The sequence below is a fragment of the Brachyistius frenatus genome, unplaced genomic scaffold, assembly GCF_029030835.1.
Source record: "Brachyistius frenatus isolate BFR_SWC_R1_liver_20210118 unplaced genomic scaffold, ASM2903083v1 Contig_38, whole genome shotgun sequence".
Classification (NCBI taxonomy): Eukaryota; Metazoa; Chordata; class Actinopteri; family Embiotocidae; genus Brachyistius; species Brachyistius frenatus.
The window spans coordinates 1,567,444-1,579,633 of NW_027210637.1; the positions used below are offsets into that span (position 1 = coordinate 1,567,444).

Genomic DNA, 12,190 nt, shown 5'->3' on the forward strand with positions numbered 1-12,190 from the left:
TGGGGTTTAAAAGTTAATAGGACGATCACTCCGTAGTGCATTTGATTAAGCCCTCTTAATTACCCCAGGTATAATGGGCTATTAGCAAAGGGCCAGTTGTAAAAGGGCAAGTGGGAGATGATTGTTTTTATGAGGTACTTTTTGTTCACCTTTTCCAATGTCAGGATTATTAGATTATAACCTAGTTCCTCCTGCAGTGTGATACACATGGGAGTTGTAGTCCTGTTGGGGAGATTGCATTTCCATGATACTATTGTATTTTAACCGCTTAAATTCGATTTTTTTTTTTTTTTTCGACCAAATTGGAGACACAACAAAGAACAATTTGAGGTCTGTTCTTTAGCTAGGGGACATGTGGACACATAAGCAGTTGCAAAATTAACACAGCTGATTTTAGAGATGCTGTTTTGAATCATAACCATCACAGTGTTCAATAACCAGCTCTTCTGTTTATGTCTTTTTCTCCCTGCAAGGCACTTCCTCTTTAAAACGGGCACAGGAACGACACCTTTCTTTGGCGCGGCAGCCCCCGGTTACACCATGGCAACGGGGACTGTTTACTCCACACCTGCGCGCCCTTTGCCCAGAAACAGCCTGTCCAGAGGGGCTTTCAAGTTTAAGAAGTCGCCAAAACATTGCTCCTGGAAGTGCACCGCCTTGATCGCTGTGGGAATAGCCGTGGTGCTGTCCATCATCCTGTGCTACTGCATAGGTAAGGCCGAGCTCGCACTGTAAAGTCAAGTTTGAAATGTGGCTGCGTACATGGGGATATTTTTCACTGAATATCTGCTATCAAATCACAAACAGCTGTTGAAAATACGGGCAATGCCGAAATTGTAACTCGTGTAATTTTATTCTCTTCGTCATGAGTTGGAAGACACGAGTTTAAAACTTCACACTGGCTTGCTTTCCAGGATTTCAAGTCTGATATCCTCAAAATGTTAAAGGTGTTAATTTCTCTCTTTCTCTCTCTCTCACACACACACACACACACACACACACACACACACACACACACACACACACACACACATGGGTGCTCTTTCTTCTCACTTTTACTACAAAAATGTTTCCCAGCTCTTCATCTCCATGGTTGAAGAAACATTAGCCTCATCAGTTCAAGGCCACACGCCTGCTCGCACTTCACCTACAGATGTCTTTCAAACTCGCAGGCTGCGGCTCCATTCAAGCAATTCATGAAAAGTTTTTCTCTTTTATCCTCCTCACACTGATCCATTTACGAGGCTAAGTCCCAGGTCATGTTTGGAGGCAATTCAACTGGTGAATATTGAATCTGTCAATTGTTCACAGTGTACAAGGCTGAACATCTTTACTGTCTGAGGGCTTAAATGGAAACTTCATGTATACTGATTTGAACAAATCTCACCAGTGTTCCCTTTATTATTAAAAACATATATATATTTTTTTTTAATTATTTTTTTTATTGTGGTTGCAGAGGTATATCCTTTTTGCAATTTTTGAGCAGAAGCCTAAAAAAAATAAGTTTATTTTTAAAGGGTTAAGCTATTGGAAATTGGAAGAAAAAAAAAAGAGAGAACAGGACAGCACAGCGGTCCGAGACATGAACATCGTAGCATATGTTGATAGATTTTTTTTTTTTTAATATATATATATATTATGACGACTATTCCAATATCGGAAAATCATGTCCCATCCCTACCGTACAACCAGACAAAATTAACTTCGCCCTCAAGCTGTGGCAAAAATATAACCAGTGAACACTTGTTGTTATTCGCCTGATGAGGAGGCGTGACACCACATCGTAACCTGTACATGAAAACCTGTTGTTTTTGTGCCAGCAGCAAAAACATTTCTTTCACTTTTAGGGAGAGAAAACATGACTCCATTATCTGCAGTCACATTAGACGATGTTTTAGACGTGTCATTCGGTCAAATGGAACAAACGATAGACAGGCCGCCTGGAGTGAGTGGAAGATGATATGCCTCTTAATCTTTGTGAAGTTTTATTTCTGCCAGAAGTATTTTGTAGTTCACTGCCTTTTTTTTCTTCTTTTTTTTTCCCCTTCCTTTTTTGCAGTACTTGCAGATGTGCTGATATGATTCAGTCGAGTCTATCTGACTAACCTCTCAGTCAAATATGCAGACTTGGACCCGGTACAGTTTCCAACGAGACATTCCTGTATCTTTCCTGTTGACAACGAGCTGTGCATCATCCGCGCACTTCTGATCCTCAGCCCGCAGAATGACAGGCCGTTCATGTCCTCGGGGGGGAGGGGAGGGGGGGGGCGGGGGGAGACGGGGTAGGGACGGAGGGAGAGGGGTTCTGCTAAAACACAGGTGTGGAGGGAGGTTCAAATGGCGCAGATGGCAACATCTGATTGAAACACAAGTTCGGGAGCTGAACTCTTATCACAAAGGAACACTTGAAATTGAAAAACCTTGGTGTACAAAGACTTTGTTGTACCACGAACCACACAGGAAATGCTTTTATCTCGGTCAGGAAGACAAACTAATGCTCATCCTCCGCCTACCCCTCCTTTGGGCTTCATTTCCTACGAGGAGGCCTTTAAATGTTTTTGTTGTTGTTGTTGGTGGTGGTGGTGGTGGTGGTGGTGGTGGTGTTTTTTTACTGCGAGTGTCAAAGCTGACTCCTTGCTAACCTTTAGAATCTTGACCACAGCAATAAACCTGGTACAGATTCATCGCTCCTCATGCCCCCTTCTTGTCATCCGAGCCCTTAATCTTTACACTGTGCCTCTCTCCCTGAGGGGATGTATAAGTACTCATCCAGCTTGGAGGCAGAGGAAATGTGACACAGTTGTATAAGGAGAAATATGGCGATGTTGGGAAGATCCTATAACCAGTGTTTTATTGCTGAACAGAGAGGAAAGGGCTCTCTTGGAGGAGAGGTTGAAAATGTGCTGTATCAGTATCAATATTCATAATCCTTTTATTGATTTCGCTGTTTTGTTACTTGTTGCGGGTTCACGATCTCATGTCATAAAATTAGTATTAATCTGAACGCGCCGCATATATCTTACCTTTACTACTCTGCGTGTCAGGAATCCGTCGCTGTTTTTGTTTGTCTCATGAGCTTCTGCTCGGAACAGATCTGCTCCGTTTACACAGAGAAAGAATGTGCTGAAACAGTCATTTGTTCAGCTGCTGTCACTTAACAGTTTGAGCAGATTGGATTCATTTACAACATTTTCATCCCAACAATCACCAACTTGTCTAATTGTAGACCTGTCGACTGTTTGGGAATTGTATTTTTTGGCCTAATTCCAGTGTGTGTGTGTGTGTGTGTGTGTGTGTGTGTGTGTGTGTTGTGTGCGCGCGCGCGCGCGTGCGTGCGTGAGACACAGACTGAGTTAAACAGATGCAGCCCTCTGCCACTTTCCTCAGGTGTCTGAGAGTGTTTTCACCACTTCCTCTCTCTTTCATCCACCGCCAATTCACCTGCCAGGTGCAATAACTCAAATAGCGACGTTGTGCACTCATACTTTAATACTTTTTTCGGCTCACCGTGCCATTAGTACAAAGATTAGCTCAAAGACAAATACAGACACGCCTGCATCTGTTATAAGTTCAAATGGACTCTCTTTGAAGTTCGCCGCACCATATTATTCCATTTTATTGGGTTCCGTAGCTCAGGATAAGACTTTATGATAATTCAGAAACAAATATAGTTTCGAAAAAATGTTTTATTAAATTAGTTTGAAGAATAAAGTCCATAAGAGTAGAATAAAAAAAAAACACTGGACTCTTGGCGAACCGACAAGAGCAGCTACTGCAATGTAAATGAGGCAAACCTGCTGAGTTGAGGCTTCCCCATTCCAGCTCTGCAAACTAACCTGATTGGAAGGATTTCAACAATTGTTCCGATATAGGGAGGCCAATCAGGACCGAGTCCAGCTTTGACGGTCTGATTGGATGCAGAAACACCATGTGGATTTTTTTGGAAATGCATTTTAAATCCTACTGCATAAACAAAAGCAAATGTGGACGCTGTCCTCGCCGAACATTTCTGATTAAATTGCTGAAAAAAGACAGGATATACCTACTTTGTGTTACATTTGTTTTTGAATGTCAGACAGATATCAATGACATAACAATTAATAGTGTCTGACTAAATTATAAGCTATTTTGAGTCATCTGTTGCTTTGCAAAAAATGCATTTTACAGAATTATTTTAAGATTTAACAATTTTTTTTTTTTTTTAAACCACAAACCCAGAAATTGTAATTTGGTTAATTCATGTTTTTCAGATTGATTAAAATGAGGACTTTTTTTTTTTTTTTTTTAATGTTGACGCAGAGGGAACTGTTTTTCCGTCTGTTTTTTTTTTTGTTCTTTCTTTTTCTATAACAGAGGAGGATGGATGGTGCAGGTGCCTCCACTCATGAGCGGAGATGTGCACTGTGATTGCTTCTTATACTAATCGAATGCCACGAACCTCCCGGGATTTAACACGAGGAGTCAGTGAGCTCGCTTCAATTGCCACAGGACCAAAAAAAAAAAAAAAAAAAACCCAGTGCTGGTCGATGTTGTGGTAGAGATGCCGTTAATCTATTTGAGGCTGATAGAGACAATATCCTAGAGAACAGGACCGTCGTAGCCACACTCCGAGCTGTAGAGCTTATTCCTAGAAGTTCCCCTGGGACGTTTCTGGCGAGGTGTGCAGGCAGCTTCAAGAATAAAACAATGTTTATCTCAATAATTTTGAGGCCGTTGAGCTCCAAGTTGTTGCTGGCACTCTGTGACTCTAGATGGGCCACCTTTCTCTCTGGTAAAAGGGCTAAGTATTCCCGCTGATAAGAATAATGTCATCTGCATATTTTAACACCAAATACTGAAAAGGGTTTTGGACTGTGTAATGTTTTCTAATGCCCTTGGCTGCCCAGATGAATGTTCTTTATTTGACTTATAAAGAGGAAAAAAACTACTTTTACCAGTAGCCCACTTCGCACCGTGTTTCTCCAGAAGGAACACCACCGAGAATCATGTCGACAAGATGTAATTTGCTACGAGAGCAGCCGAGAGGATTTCCTTGCGGCCATGTTACATTTTGCGGGTGCCAAAGTGTTTGTGCTTCTGTACACTAAATACCATGTGGATGTCAAGAGCTCAGACAAACACGTTCTGAACTTACAAATTCGGGCTCTCATTCATCGCCGGGGTGTATGTTCCGCGGGGCAAATTTTGACATTCGGCGATTGGAGGTGAGGTTTTCCGGCTTTCGAGCTCGGGTAAGAGAATTGCCCATGGCCCATAAATATTAACTGAACTGGCCTCGGCTGCAGGAATAACTTATGCAAATGTATAAATTGAGGGGCTATTCACCTCAAAGCAATTTGTTGATGAGGTAAGTGCGGATTTGAGCTCCGGTGCACTAAGAGCAGTGAAGAGGGGGAAGGCTCTCGGGCTCGTTGGGCCCTCAGATACACAAGAGCCTCACCGCCACACACGACGTGCTGTATGGTGGAAGGTTCGTGATATCGGGAGACAGGAGGGCAAAGTAGAGAGTCTCTGCACCTATTATGGTGAATGAATTACAATCAGGCACTAAGCCAGTCAAGCTGTTTGTTCAAGCTTCATTATTATTGTTACTGTTACGTCCCGGGAGGTCCAGGGAGGGAGGGGAGTAACAATAACAACTGAAAAGAGATGTGAAATAAGTGGGTTTTTTTTTTTTAATTATCATATTAGTTGAAGAAGTAAAATATTTATAATAAAACCACTAAAGATAACCAAAACCAGCTTCTATAGATGAGAACAAAAATCTATACCGAGAGTTTTAAACAACTTAAACCAAAGTAAAATACTAGAAAAACAAACAATAAAGCCGCTTCTCTCCAAAAGGGAGTCAGACTAACAACTAGTACAACTCGAGGTGACAGCTATATACACGCACTCACGCACGCACACACACACACACACACACACACACACACAGACAGAGTTTTGGAAGCTGCTAAATGGCCCACTGGCACCGGCTGCATCTCGGCTCCCGGTCGTTATACTCGACCCTGATGAGCAGAGTGGAAACAGGTGCGTTCAGCCACCTGCAGGAGGGCGGTACCTGGAGGAGGACAGCAGAGCAGAAGGAAAACAAGAAAACACTCTCGGCACTGAGGTCGTAACAGTTCGTCACGTTGTGTTCATTGTTGCGACGGGGCCCGGTGTCGGTCTGTCAGCTTGTGGGTTGGTCAGGCGGTCCACCACTTTGCCTCAGACTGAAGCGATATAACCACTGGATGGATTGTCTTGAAATTTGAAGAGACTTTCGCGATCCCCACAAGATGAATCCTAATGATTTTGGCTAACATACAACTCTCTTTGCAACGTAGGTTGACATTTGTGGTTCTAAGTGAAATTTGCAACGAACATCAAGGGTGCCTCGATCACTTTGTTAATTCTGGGGCTTCTTCATTTAACACTTATCACTGGCTTGACATTTAAGTATGCTTAACACCTGTTTGTGACCAAATAGCTGCAAACCTCAACCTCGGCAAACACAAATTAGCAAATGTTAGCAAACGTAAAGGTCAAAGTACACTCCTTGTGTGTGTGAGTGCATTAACTGTCAAACATCTCCTTTAGATAAAACATTGTGTCCTGTCAGCTTAAAGACAAATGTTTGTCTCTGCATTTAAAAAAAAAAAAAAATTTCCACAATACTTTCTGCAAATTTTATAAATGCAAGCTTTAGTGCATAAAAGATTTATTTCCTTTATTTTATGTCCTTTATGTATATATATATACCTTTTGCAAGAGCAGATGTCAGTTTCATTTTGGTTTCCAGGTGTTAAACTTTGGGTTAATGCTTCATGTCCTCAGGTGATCCTTGCAATTTTAGACTCAGCTCATAGGACTGCGTTTTCTTGGGATTCTCTTCTCAGTCAAAGGCAACGACATGTTAGTCGAAGAGGAAATTATGTCAAATTCAGATCTTGTCTGTCTGAGTTTCCTGTACTGAAAATAATCTGGATTTGATAAAATATAGTAAAATATTTTGAATATTTTGAAATGTAATCGATAGCAATAGAAGCTCCCGTTGATGTAGCAAATGTAGAGAAAGAATAAAGAAACAAATGCGGGCAGATCTCACAGGTTTTCACACTGGGACGTTCTTGTCTGAGAAAAGTCAGACTTGTCAAAACTATTGATGAACCAGTCAGAAACCATTTCTGCACCTTGTGACGTTGCTGGTTTTGTTTCACCTCCAGTAAAAAAAAAATGGATTCCGAGTGTGATGTTGACTGAACATGCTGGGTACCCAAAATATTATCGCTGAATGTTAAATCTGAATTGTTTGAGTGAAATCCAAGGCTACGACGCACCCGCTCCTTAGACCAACCGTACAAGTACAAGTGCTGTGTGTATTCTCACTAAACTAAAGTGTTTTCATGAGTAGACTTTTTAAAATAAACAAAAAACGTACAGCCTGTTTCCTAACAAAGAACACTGATACTCTGTCCACGCTATAGTTTCCCCATCTCTCTTTTGGTTTCCTTCACATTTGATATTCTCTCCGGCCCCGCATCCACCTCTCAAGTTATTTGTTGCAGTCGATATCCCTCTTCCCAGCGAGCTCGTTGGAGAAAGGTTCCTCCCGCAGATCAAATGGTCGGAAATCGAGATGCTTCCTCAGCATGTTCCCTTTGGACGGTGACTTTGAACGAGATTGGCCCTCTCGCTGCGCTCACACAACCACCTCAGTTTCCCAAAACAACAAGAACACAGTTTGATTGCATCCAATACTGTGACAAAAAAAAGCAGGTTGTTCTGAATGAAAGCCAGACACAGTTTAGTTATGTAAGAGAACAAGAGGAGTGTTGCAGCATCTTACCCTCTCACTTCCCCTCTCCTGCTGTGAGTGTCTGTCTCAATACACTGCCGTACACTTTCTTAAAAGTCTCGCACTTTTCTGTCGCTTCCTTTTTGTTCCTTTTTTCTTTTTTTGTCCACACACACACACACACGCACGCGCGCACACACACACACACACACACGCACACACACACACGCACGCATCTGTGTCCTTTCCTGCTTTGTATTAGACTCCGGGAGTTTAAGACTTTTCCAGTGCACCTCGTCCGCTCGTCTGAAGTGGAAGCTTTGTGTCAGAATAGAAAATTCTGCCTGCTGCTCTCTTTAATACAGTAGCTGTTTGTGTGCAGACACTTTGGAGCGTTAATGAACCGCTCTCCCCAAGGATGCATGCCACAGCAACAGGGTTCCGGGTATTGATCGAAATGACTTTGTCTGGTCTGAATCTGAGCTTTGTGTACACAAAAGCCTCCCATGGCCGAGTCATCGCTGAAAACAAAAAAGTTTGAACTGAAATATTGGAAGTTAAACTTGTTGTTCTCTGCTTACGCTGGATTAATCCTTGATGCACCGTCACTGGTCTTTTTTTTTGTGCTTAAGTGGCCCGATTGTTTTTGTGCGACTATTTGCTTATTTGTTTATCTATTTCTACAAGCCCACGCAGTTGTTGTTTGTTTTTTTTGTGTATTTCACAGCGATGCACCTTTTCGGCCTCAATTGGCAGCTTCAAGAGTTGGACAACCAGCCGGCTTTTGAAAACGGAGGAGTTGGGAAGGCAGGGCCCACTCAGTCCAGCATAGAGACAGCTCTGGCTGCCGATGGTGAGGAAATGAGAATGACATCTAAACTTGTCTTACTGCACAATATCAATACTGTTTTTTTGGCCTCACTGTGTCGTCGAATTTTGTTTTGTTCAAGACTTTCGACATTGCTCCTTAAATATACTTATATACCATATATACTACTATATTCTGTTTTTCAGGGTTATTATTTTTTTGTCTTGTCTGGTAAACTTGAACGTAGACACAAAAGCCTTGTTTAGACTGCCAGCCCAAATCCCTTTATTATTGTCATTTCCAGTTTGAATCCAGATAGATTTTTGAAAGTCTGAACAGAAAAAAAATCCATGAAACCGTAATTTTGCCAATTGGATCTACACTTGGAGGTGGTTTTGGAATTCAATTCCAATTGGATTTCTACAGATGCGTCTCAGTTTGGACAATCTGGAACCTTAGATCGGATTTCTTACGTCACTTGCAATGCGAAAACAGTCATCATCATCATCAGCCATCACAGTGTCGATTTTAGCGCTATGGAGGACAACGAGAACAACAGTCTGTGGACAGAAGTCAAAATAAATTGCACTTCCGTGTCCGTGTTGGAAATTAGCTGCGAGTATATCGTTACCACAGCAACCACCGCATCAGTTGGTGATGTCTGGACAAACCAAATCTGATCAGCTACCTTGCAGATAAAATACAGTCTGTTCTAAAGATCTGATTTGAGAAACAAATCCGATTTACCCGCACTCTGAACAACACATAAGGCTGCCTGGAGTTAATGCTTTTTGAAATTAAACTAAAAAAAAAAAAGTAGGTGAAGGGACGTGTCGAGCACCAAAAACACAAATTAGTTCAATCAAGGAAAGGTACAAATTAGATTAAGAAAAGCAAATTGCAGCAGCAAAACATTTGGCCTTCACCTTCGAGCGCGACGCCCGGCCCGTAGAATTGATCAAGATCCTTCGCCTTCTGAATGTTAGAAGAATGATTCCAGACAGCTTCGGAGTCGCTAGTCATAATCTTGGACCATTGTGCATTCATCAACAAGCAGGCAGGCCATCTCAACTCACCTTAACGGCAAAAAGCCACCACATTAATTTCTAAGCACAGTGCAGTATTTAAAATGCACGGCCACGAAAACATTAATTGAGTTGAGTTGGCCAGGCAAAAGCTCAATTGTTTAAACTGAGCTAGATTTAAATCCTCATAAGTACTGCTAATTAAGATAGCATGAGGCAGGTTTTGGCCTGTTTAAAGGCAATCAATAGCCAGCTATTATTCTCCCTCGAGGTAAACTTGGCTTCCAGTCTTCACATTGACTGAAGCTAAAGTGACAGGCAATGGCCTCATTACACACACACAACACTGACGCATGCAAATAACGGTGGTCTGGCGCGACCAGATATACTCGCAGCTACAGTATACATGTGTCCACACACCACTTCAGCAGTGACGGCTTGAGTTGTTTATGTTGCAGCTCTGTATCATCCAGCCACCTTGCATCCACAGCTTTAGTTGGCCGGGACTTGAAAAGGATTTACAGATTTTTCTTCTTAACAATAAATTTTTTTTTTTTTTTTTTTTTTTTTTTGTAACAGCACCTTGCAGGCTGCAATTTTCTCATGTGGCCAAGAGTCATATTAAAACCCACCAACTTTCCCTTTTTTTTTTTTTTTTTTTTTTTTTTGGCACCGTAAGGACACAGTATAAGGACATCATTCGCTAAATTGTTTTGATTTGATGTTATTGCCCTGGCAAGGTAGCGCTCATATCTGACAGATTCCATTTAGTCCTTATCTGATATGAAGCCTTACTTTATGAGTCACCAGGACCAAAGGAAAGATGGGAGATGCGGCCTGTTAGAGTCTTATAAAAAAGGCAATTATATCTCGTCATGTTTTTTTTTGGGTGAGTAGTGAATCATGGACCACAGGGAACCATTACTTTTAATCCTGTCTTGCTTGGTCACTGCTCATTAGGAAAAAGATATGACTGTGTTATTGTTATGTCCCCGCTTGAATAAAGGGATAATGCTACACTGGAAGGCAAAAAAAACCAACAGAATGCTGCATTTACAGATATCAAGAGATCAAAGACCTCCACAAAAGCCAAGATTGCATTTTAGATGTGAGCGTGAAGGTTAAAGACTCTGTGATGTCTGATTTCCACCACATCAGCTTGGCTGTATTATTCTTGTTACACCTTATGTCATGTGGGTGTGCGTTTCTGTCTTGTAGGGAGGACTAGTGTGCTGCATCAGGAGAACAACTCCATCGATACCGGACAGGTGGACATCGGGAAGAGGGTTGGACAGAGCGTCCCTCCGGGTGTGTTCTGGCGTTCTCAGCTAAGCATGGAGCAGCCACGCTTCCTCAAGTTTAACATCTCGGTACAGAAGAACGCGCTGATCGGAGTCTATGGACGAAAGGGACTCGCACCATCTCACACTCAGGTAAAGGATTTTTTTTTTCTTTAATTAGATTCCGTTTTTTGAGATTAAAGACACCCTGAAACTTTAAAAACACCTTTTTCTTTCTCTTTCTTTGGAAAAGTGGAATTCTTTAGCAATAAAATAATCCTTTTTAAATATGTGCCGGAGCTTTGCAGCGTCTTGATCTGATGAGACTAGGAGTTAGCAGTAGCTAATACTAGGAAAATGTAGTTAACTTTGATACTAGCTTGACAAGCCTGAGGACCCCAGTGTCTGGTGCTCCTATAAGAATATATATTCAAGCAAATTGAGCTTTCTCGAATACATTTTGGCTTCATTAGAAAATCAAAACAAGAATCATGAGAAATGAAATGAAACTCATTGACTGACTCAATCATTTCCCTTAATAACCACTTCGGGTGCAGTGGCACCATTTAGATAAGTCACATTGTCTCGCTTTTATCTTGACCTCATCTTACACTCGAGGCTGTGAGCTTAAAATCTAACCAATGAAGACACACATCATTCCTTGAATGATCCTACTCTTTTGCTTCTCCTATCAAATCAAAAATCTTTATCTTTTACTCATATTCCGCACTGATTTTTACACTTGGAAATAGTCTCTGTTTGCATTGTTGTCCTGCCTGACATCCTGTTTCAACAGGAATTGCATCATATTATGGGTGTAAAGACAGCAGCGACATACTGTAATTCTACAGTACTCATACCGTTGAGTACCTTCGCCGCCTTTTAGAGTAAATATTGAATTGATTATATTTCTGTGATTACTTGAAATTATAGCAAGATTCTTGTTAGATGGTTGCCAGTAGATTACTTTAAATTCTTAGAAAAGAATACCTGATAAAACAGTACATTTTAGCATATTAGAAAAGCATATCAAAAAAATAACCAAAAATTGCAATGCTATTAACATCAGGCCATAATGATGTTTTTGGGCTACAGACATCTGCTTAAAAGATATGCATCAATAGGAAAATTATGCAAAATAAGCAATAAGCAACACATGAATACTGCGACAATTGAAAATATAAACAAACTGCTCAATGACCCAGACATACAGAAGAAATGAAAATATACATCAACAATAACATCATTTTTTTTTCCAAAAACAACATTAAGGAAAAAGAAATGTTCAGGTTCT

The 12,190-nt window shown here is 41.2% G+C and overlaps 1 protein-coding gene across 12 annotated transcripts in view; it reads left to right on the forward strand.

Moving 5' to 3' along the window:
• Positions 1–12,190, forward strand: part of LOC138622727 (teneurin-3) — a 187,834-nt gene that overhangs the window by 116,481 nt on the left and 59,163 nt on the right. For 11 of the 12 annotated variants that reach the window (XM_069701719.1, XM_069701721.1, XM_069701722.1 and 8 more), the window contains 3 exons: positions 474–712; positions 8,511–8,636; positions 10,835–11,049. In XM_069701719.1, coding sequence (XP_069557820.1) covers positions 474–712; positions 8,511–8,636; positions 10,835–11,049 — 580 coding nt within the window. The remainder of the gene's footprint in view (positions 1–473; positions 713–8,510; positions 8,637–10,834; positions 11,050–12,190) is intronic. The other variant, XM_069701730.1, reaches the window with a different exon arrangement.